Genomic DNA, 22,254 nt, shown 5'->3' with positions numbered 1-22,254 from the left:
GAAAGGAGGAGAAGGGGAGAGGAGAAGGAGAAAGGAGGAGAAGGGGAGAGGAGAAGGAGAAAGGAAAAGAAGGAAAAAGGAGATAGGAGAAAGGATGATAAGGAGAGAGGAGAAGGGAGGAGAAGGAGAGAGCAGGGGAAGAAGGAGAAAGGAGATCGGAGAAAGGATAAGAAGGATAGAGGAGAAATGAGAGAGGAGAAAGGATGAGAAGGAGAGAGGAGAAAGGATGAGAAGGAGAGAGGATAAAGGATGAGAAGGAGAGAGGAGAAATGAGAGAGGAGAAAGGATAAGAAGGAGAGAGGATAAAGGATGAGAAGGAGAGAGCTAAAGACTGTAGCACCCAAGTTCAACACTGTTAGACGAACAATCTTAGTTCCCCTTAGCTGTCAGAGTTGTACCTTTCCTGCTGACTTGTTGTACACGTTGTTGTACACAACTTGTAAGTTGCTTTGGATAAAAGCATCAGATAAACGACTAAATGTAAATGTGAATGTGAATATGAATGTGAATGTGAATGTGAATGTGAATGTAAATGTAGAGGCCTTGACTTTCTCTGGCCAGGAGGAAGGATCAAGCTTCACCATAAAGTCATAAAGAAAGATGTTAGGAGATAATGCTATGATAGATCTGAATCTGAGTCTGGATGGAAAGATGTCGTTTTCTTCATGGAGACAACAGGTAACTTTAAATAAATTAATAAAGTGCCAATTTTGATCCCAAGAGCTTCTCAACGCCAAACCTTTGGCACTTTATTAAATAAACCAACGCAGATATTAATCCATGTGTGCAGGATAGTGTGTGTGTTATTTGTCTCTCTGCTACTCTATCTTGTCTGTTAATGTTGATGCACCAAATGACCAAGACAAATTCCTTGTATGTGCAAAGCTTACTTGGCAAGAAAGACCTTTCTGATTCTGATTCTAATTCTCACTGGAAGGATGTCGTATCCATGAAAACCTACGGGATTTTAAGGTTTCCTCATTGTTGCATACTGAACCTATTAGCCCTTGCTCCACCGAGCGTACCTTGGGTGAGGAGATCTTGACGTAGACCATGATGGGGGCCAGGTTGGTCTTGGACACCTGGAGGGGGTTGTTGACGGTGTCTGAGTCCAGCACCACCAGCTGCAGGGTGCGGGCCAGCTCAAAGATGCGCTCCACCTCCCCCTGGATCTGGGCTGTGGGGGATGAGAGAGCAGAAGGGATGAGGGTCACCAGCTAACATACACAATAGGAACGAATGAGCCATAAGGAAAATAAATAAAGATAAGCAGAAGGTTTAAAAATAGATATATATTTATAGTATATAATTATCCAGTATACAACATGATATCAGCATACAGATGAAGCCAAAAATAATCTACTGCTCCTCTACCACTACTCCACCACTCCACTCCAAACTGATTTTGTGACTCCTATTGTTCTGGACCGGGCCATATTTCACACCTCCACTGCTACCGACAGGCTGGGGAGATTTTCATCTTACATTTTTATTCGTCCGAAATGTCCCAGCCCCATCCGATTTCTTAGCTTTTTTCACTGTTTATTTATCATGCATTGCAACACTAATATATGGTCAGTACCCCAAGTCAGACTGCCCATATAAAAATTATCTTGGGGGTCTGAGGGCAGTAGCCCCCGACCCCCTCCCTGGGGAAGCACTTAAGTTAAGTACCCTTCCTTTGTTTATGTTTAGACCCAGCCACCAGCCCCCGAAAATTAACACCTGAGTGCTAGTTTTAAAGTGACAGAGGAGTGGCAGAAGGGTAGGTATAGAAAACCACATAGTCACAATAATAATAATCACAAATTATTCAACGGATCTAGTTTGACTACAAGGTGATAGGAAGTGTGACGTCGAACAAACTCACAATAATTATTTTGTCCCAACATTTACTTTAGCAGTAGCTCATGACAGGCCATGGTATATGATGGTTATTATAGCACAGCTAAGGCCCTTAGGGGCTTAGTTCGGCATGATGAAAGTGATGACGATAAACGATAATATTTCTACATCGCCTGCCTGCAATCATTAATCTAATTCAATCTGTTTTTTTCCCTTTTCTACTTGTTTTCAATGTCTTTTTTCCATTATTTTCAATCTTTTTTCCCCTTAGGCCTATTTGTTTTCAATCTGTCTTTTTTCCATTTTTTACCTGATTTCAATCTGTCTTTTCTCCCTTTTACTTGTTTTCAATCTGTCTTTTTTCCCTTTTTTCTACTTGTTTTCAAGATGTCTTTTTCCCCATTTACTTGTTTTCAATCTGTCTTTTTTCCCCTTGTTTTCAATCAGTTTTTTCTTCTCTTTTACTACCTGTTTTTAATCTGTCTTTTTTCCCTTTTCTACTTATTTTTAATCTGTCTTTTCTCCCTTTTCTACTTGTTTTCAATCTGTCTTTTTTCCTTTTTCTAACTTGTTTTCAATCAGTTTTTTCTTCCCTTTTTTACTTGTTTTCAATCTGTCTTTTTTCCCTTATTTACTTGTTTTCAATCTGTCTTTTTTCCCCTTTCTACTTCTTTTTAATCTGTCTTTTCTCCCTTTTCTACTTGTTTTCAATCTGCCTTTTTTCCTTTTTATAACTTGTTTTCAATCCGTTTTTCTTCCCTTTTTTACTTGTTTTCAATCTGTCTTTTTTCCCTTTCTGCTTGTTTTCAATCTGTCTTTTTTCCATTATTTTCAATCTATTTTCCCCTTTACTTGTTTTCAATCTGTCTTTTTTCCATTTGACCTGTTTTCAATCTGTCTTTTTTCCATTTTCTACTTGTTTTCAATCTGTCTTTTTTTCCCCTTTCTACTTGTTTTCAATCTGTATTTTTTCCATTATTTTCAACCTTTTTTCCCCTTATTTACTTGTTTTCAATCTCCCTTTTACCTGTTTTCAATCGGTCTTTTTTCCATTATTTTCAATATTTTCCCCCTTATTTAATTGTTTTCAATCTGTCTTTTTTTCCCTTCCCTACTTGTTTTCAATCTGAATTTTTTTCCATTATTTTCTATATTCCCCCCCCCCCCTTATTTAATTGTTTTCAATCTGTCTTTTTTTCCCTTCCCTACTTGTTTTCAATCTGAATTTTTTTCCATTATTTTCTATATTCCCCCCCCCCTTATTTACTTGTTTTCAATCTGTCTTTTTTCCATTATTTTCTCTATTTATGTGTTTATTTAAACATCCTCCAGCTGCCGAGCCCATGCCCTGGCGCTGTTCGCCACGTGACGCCATGAACCTCATAGAACACTACGGCGCGGCCGCTGGAGTGGGAGGCAGAGCAGGAGAGGGATGGAGGGATGGAGGGATGGAGGAAGCAGCAGACAGCGAGCCGCTGTTACAGTCACAGCTAGGGCCTCTCTCGCACCTGCTGCTTCCACGCCCTTATATGGGCAGCTTCCTGCTCCTGTTTCCACACGCTGTCAGCCGGGATCAATCTGCACACCTGAGACTCGTCAGATCATTACCAGCTCTGATATTATGAGCCCTGCGTCTCCTGCCACTCACCGTCCGAGTGTTGCTACACCTACCTAGGTACGAGGACGTAACCAACTTGCTACTCTGTCTGTTCCCTGCCTTGCTCTAAACCCTGTCTCCCTGTGCCCAGGATCAACTGCCGTTCGGTCTACGCTGACTCCCGAGACACTACCCGCCTGGACATTCCCGTGGATCACGAGGAGTGCTCCTGCTCGCACGTGTCGCACATTCCTATTTCATTCTAAAAACCCTGTCTGCATGGTACCTTGGTATTAAACAACCTAAAGCGCCTCATTCTCCTCTCCCTGTGTTCTGCTCTTGGGCTCCAGTTATCGCTACCCTAACAGCCGTGGACTGACGGGTGAATAATTACAGTAACGTTAGCGTGCAAAACATACGACTTCCCTTCAAATCTAACCAGCCTGTCAATCAAAAAAAAAAAAAAAAAAAAAAAAAAGTCAGACAGAGTCATTGCAACTTTGCCGAAATCAAAAGTGAAACTAAACATGGATGGGAACATTGCCAGAGCAAAAAAAAACTAGACAATAGAACAAGAATAGGAAACTATCTATGTAAGTGGAAATGTGAATATAAATAAAAGTGAGCTGTTTACAAGAAACGTCAGTGGGATATAATACCTATAATTACTTTTTAGATGCAAAGGAGCATCTCTACGATGTCACTAACTATCTGTGCATGTGTCTGACCAGCAATGCCAAGCCGCACCCAACAACACTGAATTACATCCTACGCATCTGTTTCTAAAACAAACACATTGGCTGTTCTGGTCCAAATCCAGTCACACCGTCTTTTTTTTCTATGGCAGGGAAGAGAGCAAGCCAAGGGTAATCACAGTCTACACAGACAACACAGTCTCATCAGAAAACATAAATAAAGTACTTAATCAACCACAGGAAAAAGGTACATAATGTACGTTATGTTATATATATATATACGTACTATATTTACGTTTCGTATCAGCGAAAACCAAAATAAAAAAAAGCCAGATCAGGAGTCAAACTAACAATGCTTGTGGTGAATGAGTGCTCTCAACACTAGACGAAGACACCCACCATAGTCTACGGCAGTGGTGCCCAACCAGTCGATCGCGATCGACAGGTAGATCGCGGGCTGATTTCAAGTAGATCTTGATTAATAAAATTCGATTATTAAATTTTTTTTATTATTTTTTTTATTTTTTTTTGCTAAATCAACTCTTCCTCTCCTTGTTAACTACAACAAGCAATGCTGTTTGTTATTTAAGATGAGGTCGGACTCGGCACTGACAGATGTGTTCATTATGCTGCTTTTATAAAGCCTCAAATGACGGCTTACAATATACAATTTTGGCTGGTAGCTCTCGGGCTAGGTGGTAAATAAAAAAGTAGATCTTGGTTCAAAAAAGGTTGGGCACCCCTGGTCTACGGTAACAGTGTGGTTTCGGTTAGCACTAAGGTTATGGTTAGGGTTAGGGTTTGGGTTTGGGTTTGGGTTTGGGTTAGGGTTAGTTTAAGGTAACATTGTGGTTAAGGTTAGGGTTAGGTGGTGGTCTAGTGTTGAGTACACTCACACCCCACCACAAGCATTGTTAGTTCATGTTTTGTGGACTTTTGCTGACACAAAATGTAAATATATGACATATACAATACGTTAATATATTACTTATGGTTATAATACAACATACATTATGTACCTTTTTCCTGTGGTTGATACTTTATTTACATATTCTAAGCGAGATTGCGCTGACACACAGCAGCAATACAGCTGATACAGTTATGAGGTCACAGGAAGTGAGGTCACAGGAAGGTGGGACGTTCAAACACAGATGAACTACCAGGTCTATCATACGTACCCGCGTTATCTGGGATCAGCCAGCAATGAGAGAAACAGAAGGAGAAAACCAAGTGAATCTTATCTCCCCTCGAAGGTCTCTTTTTCTTTTATTTAACCAGGCAGGTCAATTAAGAACAAATTCTTATTGACAATGAGGGCCCGGTGAGAGGACAAAAGGGCCTCTCGAAGGGTAACAGGGAAAGGGGGGAAATAAAATAAAATAAAACACACATCAAACAAATAACCAAATAAAATGACAATGTATGTAATACAGATAAATTACAGTTAAAAGGCTGGGTGACAGTTGCAGGTGTGTGTAAACAACTCTGAGAGTCCTTAAAGGTAGTGAGGAGGGTCTACCATCCATTCCACAGAACAGCCTCACAACTATCAAATCATAGTTTATAGTATCATAGTATATATATCTTATAAATCATATCGGATGAATCATAGTATATACTGTATATCGATTCATATCCATTAACATACTATAAAACACACAGTTATGATAAGATAAGATAAGATATTCCTTTATTGATCCCCTCTGGGAAATAAGTGCATCATAGCAGCATGGGGGAGGGGAGGTACAAGTATGGGCAGGGTAATAGTAGAAACACACTAAATAGGCAATAAAATTGTATCTGAATATAAAAGTATGAGAAAAAAATAAACAGTGTAAACAATATAATCAAATCTGAATATAAAAATATGTGCATGATAACTGGCATGATATATGTTATATGTTGTAGTCTGTGCAGGTTTTGGTGGTTAACACATTGGACGCCAACAACGTGATAATTCGTTATTGCCCGCCATGCGTTGAACGCCAACAACGAATAAACACGTTTTTGGGATCAATATTTCATTTTTTCGCCATGGCATTCATAATTCATCCAGCCTCCCTGCGGGACTGCAGCTGGACCCTGTCTGATGCAACGCCTCAATACCACCGCCTGGTGGATGATTGGGCAAGTTACACTCCAAGCCAAACCGGAAGTGGCGCTGGTGCATCGAGGAAATTCCTCCGGCAGTAATATCTTGTTACGTGGATCCAGACAAACACTTGAGTGCATGGGATCACTTTCGAAACGCAATAATCAATATGATTTCGGCGTTTATTGCGTCATACAAGCGGGAAATGGATCTAGCAGATCGACGTCAAATAATTGGAATATTCTTCCTCCAGTCTCATCGGCGAACGGTAAGAGGAATATAACGTTATTTTCAGCCCGATTGTTTATTCATTTCACAACAATTCATCTGATCAACATATCAAGTGTGTATAGGAAAGAAACGCTATCATATGCTTCAGGGCCTATAACTCGCGTTTTTGGAATTACAGCAGAAAACCTTAAAAACATACTTATATTCTCGACGGTATTAACACAACAATGTATGAATGAAAAGATATAACGTTCCCACATCCGGAACGATAGATACCCGATGTTGAATGGGCCATAGTAATGTCGATATGCTATAATATTTAAAAAGTTATAGCCCTGCAAAGAAGGTAAACATCTCCATAGGGTTACAGCGCTGGCAGACTGGGCATAAGGATGGCAATCAAAGTGTTTTAAGAGTCAGACACACTTAGTGGTCAGACATTCCTAATTTCTCCCATCCCTTAATTTAGTCGTGCTGCAATTCCCTTCCTGGTCATTGCACTGCTCTACTGTCAGTCTGGGGAGGGTGAAGACTACCACATGCTGCTCTACTGTCAGTCTGGGGAGGGTGTAGACTACCACATGCTGCCCTACTGTCGGGCTGTGGAGGGTGAAGACTACCACATGCTGCCCTACTGTCGGGTTGTGGAGGGTGAAGACTACCACATGCTGCTCTACTGTCGGGCTGTGGAGGGTGTAGACTACCACATGCTGCTCTACTGTCGGTTTGGGGAGGGTGTAGACTACCACATGCTGCCCTACTGTCGGGCTGTGGAGGGTGTAGACTACCACATGCTGCTCTACTGTCGGGCTGGGGAGGGTGTAGACTACCACATGCTGCTCTACTGTCGGTCTGTGGAGGGTGAAGACTACCACATGCTGCTCTACTGTCGGGCTGTGGAGGGTGTAGACTACCACATGCTGCTCTACTGTCGGTCTGTGGAGGGTGTAGACTACCACATGCTGCTCTACTGTCGGTCTGTGGAGGGTGTAGACTACCACATGCTGCTCTACTGTCGGGCTGTGGAGGGTGTAGACTACCACATGCTGCTCTACTGTCAGTCTGGGGAGGGTGTAGACTACCACATGCTGCTCTACTGTCAGTCTGGGGAGGGTGTAGACTACCACATGCTGCTCTACTGTCAGTCTGGGGAGGGTGTAGACTACCACATGCTGCCCTACTGTCAGGCTGTGGAGGGTGTAGACTACCACATGCTGCTCTACTGTCGGGCTGTGGAGGGTGTAGACTACCACATGCTGCTCTACTGTCGGGCTGGGGAGGGTGAAGACTACCACATGCTGCCCTACTGTCGGGCTGTGGAGGGTGAAGACTACCCCATGCTGCCCTACTGTCGGGCTGTGGAGGGTGTAGACTACCACATGCTGCTCTACTGTCGGGCTGTGGAGGGTGTAGACTAACACATGCTGCTCTACTGTCGGGCTGTGGAGGGTGTAGACTACCACATGCTGCCCTACTGTCGGTTTGGGGAGGGTGTAGACTACCACATGCTGCTCTACTGTCGGGCTGTGGAGGGTGTAGACTACCACATGCTGCTCTACTGTCGGGCTGTGGAGGGTGTAGACTACCACATGCTGCTCTACTGTCAGTCTGTGGAGGGTGTAGACTACCACATGCTGCCCTACTGTCGGGCTGTGGAGGGTGTAGACTACCACATGCTGCCCTACTGTCAGTCTGGGGAGGGTGTAGACTACCACATGCTGCTCTACTGTCGGGCTGTGGAGGGTGTAGACTACCACATGCTGCTCTACTGTCAGTCTGGGGAGGGTGTAGACTACCACATGATGCCCTACTGTCAGTCTGGGGAGGGTGTAGACTACCACATGCTGCTCTACTGTCGGGCTGTGGAGGGTGTAGACTACCACATGCTGCCCTACTGTCGGGCTGTGGAGGGTGTAGACTACCACATGCTGCTCTACTGTCAGTCTGGGGAGGGTGAAGACTACCACATGCTGCTCTACTGTCAGTCTGGGGAGGGTGTAGACTACCACATGCTGCTCTACTGTCAGTCTGGGGAGGGTGTAGACTACCACATGCTGCCCTACTGTCAGTCTGTGGAGGGTGTAGACTACCACATGCTGCCCTACTGTCGGGCTGTGGAGGGTGTAGACTACCACATGCTGCCCTACTGTCAGTCTGGGGAGGGTGTAGACTACCACATGCTGCTCTACGGTCAGTCTGGGGAGGGTGAAGACTACCACATGCTGCTCTACTGTCAGTCTGGGGAGGGTGTAGACTACCACATGCTGCTCTACTGTCGGGCTGGGGAGGGTGTAGACTACCACATGCTGCTCTACTGTCAGTCTGGGGAGGGTGAAGACTACCACATGCTGCTCTACTGTCAGTCTGGGGAGGGTGTAGACTACCACATGATGCCCTACTGTCAGTCTGGGGAGGGTGTAGACTATCACATGCTGCTCTACTGTCGGGCTGGGGAGGGTGTAGACTACCACATGCTGCTCTACTGTCAGTCTAGGGAGGGTGTAGACTACCACATGCTGCTCTACTGTCGGGCTGGGGAGGGTGTAGACTACCACATGCTGCTCTACTGTCGGGCTGGGGAGGGTGTGTAGACTACCACATGCTGGGTCTATAGAGAGAGGTATAATTATAATGACAGGTCTATAGTGAGGTCTATAGTAAGAGGTCTATAGTGAGTGGTCTATAGAGAGAGGTCTATAGTGAGAAGTCTATAGAGAGAGGTATATAGTGAGAGGTCTATAGAGAGAGGTCTATAGTGAGAGGTCTATAGTGAGAGGTCTATAGTGAGAGGTCTATAGAGAGAGGTCTATAGAGAGAGGTCTATAGACAGAGGTCTATAGTTAGAGGTCTATAGTGAGAGGTCTATAGTGAGAGGTCTATAGTGAGAGGTCTATAGTGAGAGGTCTATAGAGAGAGGTCTATAGTGAGAAGTCTATAGAGAGAGGTCTATAGTGAGAGGTCTATAGTGAGAGGTATATAGTGAGAGGTCTATAGTGAGAGGTCTATAGAGAGAGGTCGATAGTGAGACGTCTATAGTGAGAGGTCTATAGTGAGAGGTCTATAGAGAGAGGTCTATAGTGAGAGGTCTATATAGAGAGGTCTATAGTGATAAGTCTATAGAGAGAGGTCTATAGTGAGAGGTCTATAGTGAAATGTCTATAGAGAGAGGTCTACAGTGAGAGGTCTATAGTGAGAGGTCTATAGAGAGAGGTCTATCATGGTCTATAGTGAGAGGTATATAGTGAGAGGTCTATAGCGATAGGTCTATAGTGAGAGGTCTATAGAGAGAGGTATATAGTGAGAGGTCTATAGTGAGAGGTCTATAGAGAGGTCTATAGTGAGATGTCTATAGTGAGAGGCATATAGTGAGAGGTCTATAGTGGAGGTCTATAGATAGGTCTATAGTGAGGTCTATAGCGAGAGGTCTATAGTAAGAGGTCTACAGTGAGAGGTCTACAGTGAGAGGTCTATAGAGAGAGGTCTATCATGGTCTATAGTAAGAGGTCTACAGTGAGAGGTCTATAGTGAGAGGTCTATAGAGAGAGGTCTATAGTGAGAGGTCTATAGTAAGAGGTCTACAGTGAGAGGTCTATAGTGAGAGGTCTATAGAGAGAGGTCTATAGTGAGAAGTCTATAGAGAGAGGTCTATAGTGAGAGGTCTAAAGTGAGAGGTCTATAGTGAGAGGTCTATAGAGAGAGGTCTATAGTGAGAGGTCTATAGTAAGAGGTCTATAGTGAGTGGTCTATAGAGAGAGGTCTATAGTGAGAAGTCTATAGAGAGAGGTATATAGTGAGAGGTCTATAGAGAGAGGTCTATAGTGAGAGGTCTATAGTGAGAGGTCTATAGTGAGAGGTCTATAGAGAGAGGTCTATAGAGAGAGGTCTATAGACAGAGGTCTATAGTTAGAGGTCTATAGTGAGAGGTCTATAGTGAGAGGTCTATAGTGAGAGGTCTATAGTGAGAGGTCTATAGAGAGAGGTCTATAGTGAGAAGTCTATAGAGAGAGGTCTATAGTGAGAGGTCTATAGTGAGAGGTATATAGTGAGAGGTCTATAGTGAGAGGTCTATAGAGAGAGGTCGATAGTGAGACGTCTATAGTGAGAGGTCTATAGTGAGAGGTCTATAGAGAGAGGTCTATAGTGAGAGGTCTATATAGAGAGGTCTATAGTGATAAGTCTATAGAGAGAGGTCTATAGTGAGAGGTCTATAGTGAAATGTCTATAGAGAGAGGTCTACAGTGAGAGGTCTATAGTGAGAGGTCTATAGAGAGAGGTCTATCATGGTCTATAGTGAGAGGTATATAGTGAGAGGTCTATAGCGATTTGTCTATAGTGAGAGGTCTATAGAGAGAGGTATATAGTGAGAGGTCTATAGTGAGAGGTCTATAGAGAGGTCTATAGTGAGATGTCTATAGTGAGAGGCATATAGTGAGAGGTCTATAGTGGAGGTCTATAGATAGGTCTATAGTGAGGTCTATAGCGAGAGGTCTATAGTAAGAGGTCTACAGTGAGAGGTCTACAGTGAGAGGTCTATAGAGAGAGGTCTATCATGGTCTATAGTAAGAGGTCTACAGTGAGAGGTCTATAGTGAGAGGTCTATAGAGAGAGGTCTATAGTGAGAGGTCTATAGTAAGAGGTCTACAGTGAGAGGTCTATAGTGAGAGGTCTATAGAGAGAGGTCTATAGTGAGAAGTCTATAGAGAGAGGTCTATAGTGAGAGGTCTAAAGTGAGAGGTCTATAGTGAGAGGTCTATAGTGAGAGGTCTATAGTGAGAGGTCTATAGTGAGAGGTCTATAGAGAGAGGTCTATAGAGAGAGGTATATAGACAGAGGTCTATAGTGAGAGGTCTATAGTGAGAGGTCTATAGTGAGAGGTCTATAGAGAGAGGTCTATAGTGAGAGGTCTATAGTGAGAGGTCTATAGTGAGAGGTATATAGTGAGAGGTCTATAGAGAGAGGTCTATAGAGAGAGGTCTATAGACAGAGGTCTATAGTGAGAGGTCTATAGTGAGAGGTCTATAGTGAGAGGTATAGTGAGAGGTCTATAGTGAGAGGTCTATAGAGAGAGGTCTATAGTGAGAAGTCTATAGAGAGAGGTCTATAGTGAGAGGTCTATAGTGAGAGGTCTATAGTGAGAGGTCTATAGAGAGAGGTATATAGACAGAGGTCTATAGTGAGAGGTCTATAGTGAGAGGTCTATAGTGAGAGGTCTATAGTGAGAGGTCTATAGAGATCTCTATGGAGAGGTCTATAGTGAGAGGTCTATAGAGAGGTCTATAGTGAGAGGTCTATAGAGAGAGGTCTATAGTGATAGGTCTATAGTGAGAGGTCTATAGTGAGAGGTCTATAGAGATGTCTATGGAGACGTCTATAGTGAGAGGTCTATAGAGAGGTCTATAGTGAGAGGTCTATAGAGGTCTATGGAGAGGTCTATAGCGAGAGGTCTATAGAGAGGTCTATAAAGAGGTCTATTCTCACAGTTCTATGAGGAGCTTTAGTCTCTTACCTAGGTTAGAGCGGGTGTTGGAGCGGTCCATTAAGGCTTTCTTTCCTGGGTTGTTGAGTATGGAGCGTTTAGCCAGAGAGATGTCAGCGGTGACCCGTGTGATAGTGATCCTAGAAGAGAAGAGAGAGTCAGTGAAATCATTAGGTTACTCACTCACTAATGGTGGAACTCCCCACCACAGTCAGGATGTGAGGGCTGTGGGTGTGTGTGTGGGTCATGAGCAGATAATAGGGACTCTTAATGTTATACGTGAAACGAATAACCACTAACTGCTTACACAGACGTTTTAGGAGAAGGGGGGAAATAAACAACACAAAACAACCTTTACAGGTGGAAGCCTCAAAGTGAGTATTTAAGAGAATAAGTAATGTCCAGAAAAACAGAGTGACACTCATTAACACATTCTCTGCCACCACTTTGATCATCCTAAACCATTCTCTGCCAGTACTGTAAGTCTATGGAGATGTTCACCTTCTTTGCAGGGCTATAACTTTTTAAATTGTATTGCTAAATTGACATTACTATGGCCCATTCAACATCGATTATATATCGTTAAGGATGTAGGAACGTTTAACTTTTTCATTCACACATTCATATGAAAATACCGTCTAGAGTATAAATATGTTTTTATCATTTTCTGCAGTATTTCCTAGAACGTGAGATATAGACATAAATGCATATATTAGATTATCAAATGCTGTTTGATACCGATCAACGTTATATTAAAAATGTCAACTGTACATGGTCCTAAACGTTATGACTGATCATCCACGGGTGAACGGAGGGGGGGGGGGTGGTCGTTTATAATTCCATGACCGACGTTAAATGATTTATGTAGTATGGGTGATATATAGATCAGAGCATTTTTTATCGAAAATGATACAGATAAATGCTGAAACTCACGTCAGTCTCCTCGTACCGTTGGGCGATGAGAGTGGAGCAAACAGATCCCAGTTATGTGATGTGGATCGATGCGATCCAGTTCCGGTTTGTATAATACTAATATACGCCCAAATCATATGGATTATTGAGTTATGGCAACGGATCCATATCCACGGTCTGTGTATTGAGTCCCACGACGATAAACGAGTGGCCGGACGGAATAGGCCGACGCACCGGGATCACAAGAGATCCACTTCCGGTTGCAACTCGCCGATCAGCCACCAGGTGGCAGTATTGAAGCGTTGCAGAGTTGTGATGTGATGACAAGACTCTGTGAGTGAAATATGAATACCATGACGAAAATATGAAATATGAACTTGAAACACGTCGTACGCCGTTATTGGCAGAATTCGCATGAACTTGAAACCCGTCGTACGACGTGATTGGCGGGAAAAGTGTTAAAGAGGTATTGTAGAAAAAATTAATAAGCCACAAAGGCAACTCCTAAAAACAGTGTTTATATTGAAAACATAAAACAATAAATCTCCAAGGGAGTTTATGTGCAAAGGACAGTTCCAAAAGAACAAAAGAAAACACTACCATAAAGGGCTCAGCCTTTATAAAATAAAGTGTAAACTAAGCCAGTAGCCGAAAACAAGGATAGCTACAAAAGAAGGCTAAATGCTGAATAGGGCAGCACTATTATATATATATATATAATATATATATATATATATATATATATATATATATATAGTGGTTCGGGTGTGCATATTTTTTAATACAATATATATATAGAATTAAAGCCCCATTTGTTGCCTGTCGATAGCCCTTTCAGGTGACAAAATCCGTTCAGCAGTTCTCGAGTTACATGCCGATATTTGAGGCTTGCGCAAAGTACACGATATTGCGCAAATACTACTCCCGACTCTTGGGGCTCTAGTTCCGTCAATCATTTTCCGTCAATCATTTAGCGATCTCAAAAATGATTGGACAGGGTTGTAGCCAATGAGTGTGGCTTTCCAATGAACTGGGGATGTACAAATCAGGGATCTAGGTGAAAGGTTATGAGCGAAAACAGGACGAGAAAAACCGCTGAATTAATTAAAGTCTATGAGAAAACTAGACATTTCTGAACAGATCTTAATGAAATTTGGACATGTACTACATAAGACTTCAGGCTATGTACTCTGGAGTTTTTTAAGCCATAGGAATTTCTGGGGAAATACTATTTCTGGACTACTAACTACTATATCTTTACATATCCGATATCCCTTAACTACTCTTACTAGTTACGCTACTGGTCAGTACGACTTATTACCACAGTGTCTTGTAGATACTCTGTAGTGTACATACTTATCTGATATCTGATGTTATCTGATTAGCACTATATATTGCAGACAACTTACAATCAATTGATCAACTATTCAATACTATTAATACATACAGTACAGGGGAGGAAACTAACTTTTTGGCTTACCAGCCAACTGGCGAGTATCTGATTTTTTTTACCAGACAAACAGATTTTTTACCAGCCAAAAAAAATCGCTAATTGTGATAATTACTTCTTTGTATGTCTTCGTCTAAATTGATTTTCAATCATAGTAATAATCACACCGTGTCTCTACTCTTTAAAATATTTATTAGCATAAAACATTAATAACAGTCTCTATTCTTCACAATATTAGCATAACACATATTAACATGAAAGAGGGATCTATTCTGGACTGGGTTGGGCTGAACTGGGCAGTGAAGATGCTGGGTTGGACTGGGTTGGGCAGTGAAAGAAAAAAACCGAAGTATGTTGTGAAGTGTATAGATAGATAGATGTGAAATGTATAGATGTAGCAGTACTGTCTATCTGTATGTCGTGTATGTCATATGTTATGATGAATTGAAAATGGGGGACCCTGATGTAAACATGACGAAAGTCTTTCTCTGGTCTGCATCCCCTTAACAATTGTGTGTATTGAGCCGTACTGTATTGTACCCATTCTGCAATCTGTTAATAAAGTTTTCAATCAGTCAATCAAGTTAACTTTGAACCTCGGTTGTCAAGCCACGTCAATGTTGTGTATGCATCCGAGTGTTCACTGTGCCTTTAAGACGGCACGGTGGCCTTACGACAGTGCTGTGAAGTACCATCAAGTGTTGTGGTAACGTCAGTTGGGTTGGTCTGCTGTTGTGCACTGGTTGAGCTAGCCCCTTTCGTGACTGCGATGTGCAAGCCAGGGGCTTTTGAGCATGAAATAAAATGTCTAACCTTACGTCGTAGTCCGGTGCGCAATAGACTAACATACACCTCTGTAATTTAAATGTGTCCTTGCCTTGGACTCGAGAGTTGTACTAGGGTTGGATGCAGTTCCCCGTTGCTCAGTCTGTCTGTTTTCCATCTTCTGTGTTTAACGTTATCTGTTTGCGAGTGCTTCCTTGACTGATGGCCAGTACCACGGGACTTTTATTCAACATTCTATATTTCCGCGGGTTGGCCAGTACTGCAGGAACTTTTATTAAACATTATATATGTCCACGGGTTGGCCAGTACTGCGGGAACTTTTATTAAACATTATATATGTCCGCGGGTTGGCCAGTACTGCGGGAACTTTTATTAAACATTATATATGTCCGCGGGTTGGCCAGTAATGCGGGAACTTTTATTAAACATTATATATGTCCGCGGGTTGGCCAGTACTGCGGGAACTTTTATTAAACATTATACAGTATATGTCCGCGGGTTGGCCAGTACTGCGGGAACTTTTATTAAACATTATATATGTCCGCGGGTTGGCCAGTACTGCGGGAACTTTTATTAATCATTATATATGTCCGCGGGTTGGCCAGTACTGCGGGAACTTTTATTAAACATTATATATGTCCGCGGGTCTTGTGCAGTGCTCTCGTGGCACTGTCAACTCGCCAGACTGGCGAGTGGTCTTCATGAATCACTCGCCAAACGTAAAAAATACTCGCATTTGGCGAGTAAAGTGGCCTAATTTCCTCCCCTGATACAGTAGTATTCCATTTAACAAACAACAAAAGAACAAAAGGAAAGACACATAATATAATCCCTTTGTTATCTACTCCCAGCTTATGCTACTCATGATCCACCTCTTTATAGATGATTTAAAAGTGGAGCTTATGGACTTCAACTCCATTGGTAGGCTATTTCATAGTACTGCTGCTGAATACAGGAATGAGTTTTGGCCTATTACTCTGTTGCATCTTACTGGGACGAGGTCTGTAGGGCTCCCCCTGGTGGCGTATCCGTGTACATCCCTAACCCTGTTAAAATAATGGTAGGCCTACTGAGGGGCAGTATTCCCAAGTATCTCTTGTGTACCATGCAGAGTTTTAATTGAGAGACCCTCTCCTCAACCCTGAGCCACTTGAGGCTGTTAAAATGTGTTTGTGAAAGGTGAGTCCTGGGTTGGAGTTTTAAAATTAAACTAGCTAATTTGTTCTGAGCTGTCTGTAGCCTACCTTTCAGTGCTACTGTGATGCCAGTGTACCAGGAGGAGCATGCATAGTCATAATGACATTGAATCAGGGCCCCTGCCAAGACTTCTAAGGCTGACCTGCTAATATACTGTAGGTGGACAATCTGCCGAGAAATGTAATTCTCTGGTTGATCTTTGAGACCACCTTTTGTGCCATGCTCACCCCTGATAAGGTGTTGTCCAAAACACATCCTAGGTACGTGACTTCCTCCTTAGCTGTAACCTCAGTATCTCCTACCACTACTTTGAACCCAGGAGACCTCTTAACTCAAATGGCAGAGCCAAAAAGGATAGCTTCGGTTTTACCCAGGTGGAGGGATAACCTATTTTCAACCAGCCAATGACTGATCTTGTCAAGCTCAAGACGGAGTGACCTCTCAACTTCTCTTTTGTCCTGATGGGAGACCATGAGTGCAGCATCATCCGCAAATACAAACAAGTTACATTCACAGGCAGTTTTCATGTCATTGACATAAAATAAATAAAAGTGGTCCTAAAATACTCCCTTGCGGCACCCGGAACGTCTGTTGGAGTGAGGAGGAGATGCTACCATTCATTTCCACTACTTGTTTCCTGCCTCTCAGATATGACTCAATCCACCTGTTAAAACCCATAGCTTTCAGTTTATATAAAAGTATGTCGTGGTTAACGGTGTCGAAGGCTTTTTGTATACTCAGTTTAATCACCTGTACATTGTATATTACTGTTGCACTTTACTGTTACATTTACACTCTGGATGCCAAACTTCTTTTCGTTATACTGTACTCCTGCTGTATGATGACAATACATTTGATGTAGTAGGTGTACATGGCAACACGTGGGGTCTTTAAGGTCTACTTAAAGGTTTAGACCCCTATTTTCTTTCAATAACACAGTAACAGTGGAATCCAAACTCACCTCCCTTCGAATCGATGTTTTAAATAGTCAAATAATGCTTTCTGCATCATATCTGTAACCTGAAAAAAAGAAAATACATAATTTAATAATAAAGCCTCCCTTTTCAGAGTCAATACATGAATTACCAGTGTTACTTTATGTTTGTTTAGGTGAGTGGTTCTTAACTGGTGTGCCTTGAGATTTGGCTTAAATGCAAAGAAAGAATAATAATATAATAAAAGAAAATAATTAGGGATGTCCGATATTATCGGCGTACCAATATTGGCATTATAATGTAATATCGGAAATGATCGGTATCGTTTTTTTTTTTTTTGAAATTTAATTTTGAATTTCTTTTTTTTACATTTATTTAACCTTTATTTACCCAGGCAAGCAAGTAAGAACAAATTATTATTTTATTTATTGTCAAAAGTATGCATAATGTTGTGTTAATTCCACGACAAGAGATATGTAATGTTAATGACCTGAAATGATTCAGTTTTTTTGGGGGGGAAACCCTGCATATATCGGTATCGGTTGATATCGGTATCGGAAATTAAGAGTTGGACAATATTGGTATATCGGATAATGGTAAAAAAGCCAATATCGAACATCCCTAAAAATAATCAAATAAAACCCATATCATCAGCCTAAATAAATAAAAGTAAATAAATGTTGTTCTTTGGCCAGATGACATTTAGAATAAAAATGATTAGGTGTCCCTTGTGATCTATTATTGTGACATCAAACAGATTGAGAACCACTGGTTTAGGTAACGCTAGGTATCTACTTCCATCACTACAGTCAACATCTAAGATAAGATACTGTAAGATGATCCTTTATTAATGCCCTTGGGGAAATTCGGGTGTCAAAGGGGGGGGGGGGGGGGGGGTACAGGGTGGGGGATACATAGCTTCACAATTTCGTAATCTACATTATCATTATTTAAAAAAACATGTTTTAAGGACCTCAATTAGTAAATATTTATAAATATTTGTATCATTAACAATTACGTTTTGCATTTATAGTCATGACTCAATGAGGCATCGTGAGCATTAGACACACACACTGCAAACAAAATAAATACGAACAAAAACCAATTGCTGCGGATAGAGCTACTGTATAGTGGAATAGACTGTATTAATATGCCATATACCGTCTTGTTCTCTATGATATTATTTATTGTTGGTTTGATTTATTTCTACTGCTTAGAAATAAATAAACGCATGCATAAACGGCTTGGTGAGACAGGTCAGCGTGTGCGCACACACACACACAGACACACAAACATACACACACACACACGTACTGTATACGTGGACAATTAATCGTTCCAGCAAAGTAGGCTTATATTATTCTAATGACTTGTTTTATTAGGTATTAAAGTAGTACATCCTACTGTAGAACATGAAATCTTAGTGTGATATCTCATTTAGTAGTGTCAATACTGAACGACTGTAGGCTTGGCTCTCAAATAATGTAAAACATAATTGTTAATGATACAAATATTGTTGTATTTATGATCATTATAATTATTTAATTCCGTTGATGTCTGTAGAATCGAAGTGACCGCAATCCCCAAGGACTTCTCCCAAATCAAGCTGTTAAAAACACGGGCGCACACTGGTCTGTCCGACTTACGACTGCCTTTTCGAGTTCGTAAATCATACATAAATCCTACAACGAATTTAAAATACGAAGCCGTTCGAGAATGCCGAAGAAGTTCGTAAATCGAGTTACAAAGGAATTCCTTGGTAACTTTCAGGTATGTCCGTTCGAGAATGAGGACCATCATTCTTATTATTCCTGTATGAATATTGATTTTAAGGGGAGGTATCTTCAAATGCCATTTTTGGCTTCTAACCTCTCCTGCACAAGGTTTTAACTTGTTCTTATTTTTATTGTATCTTTATTTATATGTGCAAATATACTTAAACTTAAACTTACAGGTGACACCGGTCTGGGCCCAAAATGTCCCAAAAGCTGCTTAGCGCCATCCACATCTGAACTCCATTGTGTCAGAGATTATCTCAAAGTGAGGATGCTCCTGGGAATAACTAGCCCTGGCCATGTGAGTGGAGGTTGACTTACCTCTAAGCCCTTCAACGCCGGCCCCATCAGCAGCACAGGACGCATGGTAGGAACCACATCATACATGACGGTCTGCTCCCCCTACACACCCCAACGGACAGAAGAGGAACTCTGGTTGAGGACGACTGTCCACCTTTTAGTCAGTCTTGCTAAATGTACCTGTTGCTAAATGTACCTGTTGCTAAATGTCCCTGTTGCTAAAAGCAGCTGTTGCTGAATGTACCTTTAGTCTAAATGTACCTGTTGCAATGCACCTGTAGTCTAAATGTAGACCTACCTGGTGCTAAATGTACCTGTTAATAAATGTACCTGTTGCTAAATGCACTTGTAGTCTAAATGTACCTGTTGCTAAATGCACCTGTTGCTAAATGTACCTGTTGCTAAATGCACCTGTTGTACCTGCAAAATATTGATTTAGACTGGTCTAGGATTTCATTCTAAGGCTTAGATCAGTCTTAAAGGTGCTAGAGACAACATTACGCCACTAGATGTCACTAGAGAACCAGCAGCTCAGACCACAACAATGGGGTGGTTACAGTTTAACGCAGGTGTTGCAGATCAAATATGTATCAAGATCCAGCAATTACGTGTCCCAATTTCCCACTTCAAATGTTAAAATAGAGGTAGAAAAACAGAAAGTTGACGAACGGGCAAGCCACGTCTTCTTTTTGAAAACAAAAGTAGAGAAACTAGCAGCACAATTGAGACTTCTGGTTTGAGAAATGTTTACTATGTAATATCTGACATTTTAATACATGTTAAGGCCTTAAATTGAGAATGATGAATTTAATACTTTTTAATACCACACAGATACCCTGATTCAGATCATGTTTCTTCACTTACCGGTTTCTTTTTCACCTGCTGGTTAGCTGTTGGTGAGGGGAGAGGGTAGTTATCATGTTAGTGTTTATCATCTTATTGTACAGAAAAAACATAATTTTTACTTATTAAAGGAAGATCATGGAAATGCACTTTCGGTCTTCCCCAGAGTCAGACAAGAAGATGAATGAATGAGTGAGTGGAAATTGCCTCCTTCACCACCACTGGTATGAATGAATGAATGACTTATTTATATAGCACCCTTCACAGCACGAATGCACAGGGTGCTTTACACTACAGCTTATATAAAAAACACAACAAAACAAAATCAGAAATAAATGACAACAACAACAGACAGCAGTTAAAAAACAGTGAAACCAGATAAAAGTATAATAAAAGAATTTGGATAAAATCATCAATCACTAATTAAAAAACAAAACTATAGGAACAGTGAGGACAAGAAAAAGTGCCTATGTGTGACCAAAGGCCTGTCTGAACAAATGTGTTTTTAGTTGTTTTTTAAAAGAGTTTTCAGAGAGGGCAGTTCGCAGGTCCAGGGGGAGAGCGTTCCAGAGCCTTGGTGCTGTCACCTCGAAGGCTCAATCACCCCTTGTTTTCAGCCTGGACCTGGGGACCACCAGGAGGTGCTGATCGGCAGATCTGAGTGAGCGGGTGTTGATGTAGGGATGGATGAGTTCAGTGATGTAGATAGGGGCCTGACCGTGGAGTGCTCTGAAAGTGAAAGTGAGGACTTTGAAGTGAATTCTATAGTGTACCGGGAGCCAGTGCAGGGATACCAACTTTACACCCAACCTTGGGCTATGCAGGCTCAATGGCTGCCATACACTGGCACCCGACATACATCACACTACACAGTGGCTGAACGGCTCAGGAGACCGGGATTGATATCAGTCAATTAAGGGGAAGAGATGATTAGGTGGCATTGATGTCAGAGACCCGATTGGGAATTTGGCCAGGAAAGTCCCTACTCTTTGCTATAGGCGCCCTGAGTTCTTTAACGACTGAATCCAGTAAGAACCTCGGTTTAGCGTCTCATCCGAAGGACGGCACTCGCAGTTGTACAGTGTCCCTATCACTGTAACAGGGGCATTGTTACTGACAAGTCCAGAGGACAGTGTGCTCCCTACTGGACAACAAAACAATTTTCCGACAACAGCCTTGACCAGGGCTCTAACCGGTGATCTTCCGATCATGAGTCCGGAGCTCTACTCATGTAGCCACACAGCAGGACAAGATAGACGCCACTTTCCTCTCTGTGCGTTCAGTAGAAATCTATCCAACTGCAAGCTAGCCTAGCTTAGCACAAATGAATGGAAGCGGATACGGATCAGCTAGCCTAGTTTATCACAAATGAACGGAAGCGGATACGGACCAGTTTCCATTAATTTGTGCTAAGCTAGATATCCGCTTCCATTCATTTGTGCTAAGCTAGGCTAGCTTGCAGCTGGATAGCTTCCTACTGAACGCACAGTGAGGAAATTACTATCTATCTTCTTGTCTGACTCTGGAGAAGACGGTAAGCGCTATTCCTTTAAAGGAACACACCAACATTTGGGGAAATTAGCTTACAGTCTTCTCCAGAGAGAGACAATGAGATAGATACCAGTTTCCTCTCTGTGTGTTCAGTAAAAAGCTATCTGGCTGCATGTTAGCCTAGCTTAGCACAATGAATGGAAGCGGACAGTGTCGGTTAGCCTTCGGGAGAAGTGTTAGTTGGACAATGCCTAGGCTAACCGACCATGTCCAACAAACCCTTTTGGAATTAGAAGCAGGATATGGATAGGAAACATTTTGGAACGTTTGGTGTGTGTATAGGTACTGTACTAGGGAAATGGAGTTCCAAGACTTTGTGTGTAAGTAAAATGCATAAAACTTGTTTTTGAGAAAACAACCTCAAAGTTTTGTATTGTAATTGTGATCTATGGAGACAATCAGACAAAATGAAGTAAAATAAACAACTAATTGTGTGTTTTCGATATTTTATTGCCACTAGTTTGAAATAAGACATGTAAGCAAAATATACCAAAATCTTAATATCGTAAAAAAAAAGAGAGCAAAAAGGCGATTTCGGGGGTACTGTCTCGCCTTAACTCATTGACTGC

The 22,254-nt window shown here is 41.8% G+C and overlaps 1 protein-coding gene across 1 annotated transcript in view; it reads right to left on the bottom strand.

Annotated features, from left to right (window-relative positions):
• The window catches only part of cacnb2b (calcium channel, voltage-dependent, beta 2b), a gene marked incomplete at both ends in the record, with an annotated part of 160,841 nt that overhangs the window by 8,129 nt on the left and 130,458 nt on the right, over positions 1–22,254 (bottom strand). The window contains 5 exons of the mRNA XM_084327591.1: positions 1,026–1,177; positions 11,967–12,076; positions 17,243–17,301; positions 19,313–19,393; positions 20,156–20,181. Coding sequence (XP_084183717.1) covers positions 1,026–1,177; positions 11,967–12,076; positions 17,243–17,301; positions 19,313–19,393; positions 20,156–20,181 — 428 coding nt within the window. The remainder of the gene's footprint in view (positions 1–1,025; positions 1,178–11,966; positions 12,077–17,242; positions 17,302–19,312; positions 19,394–20,155; positions 20,182–22,254) is intronic.

Source organism: Notolepis coatsorum (assembly GCF_963971535.1).
Source record: "Notolepis coatsorum genome assembly, chromosome: 13".
Taxonomy (NCBI): Eukaryota; Metazoa; Chordata; class Actinopteri; order Aulopiformes; family Paralepididae; genus Notolepis; species Notolepis coatsorum.
This window is presented reverse-complemented; position numbering and strand designations above follow the sequence as displayed.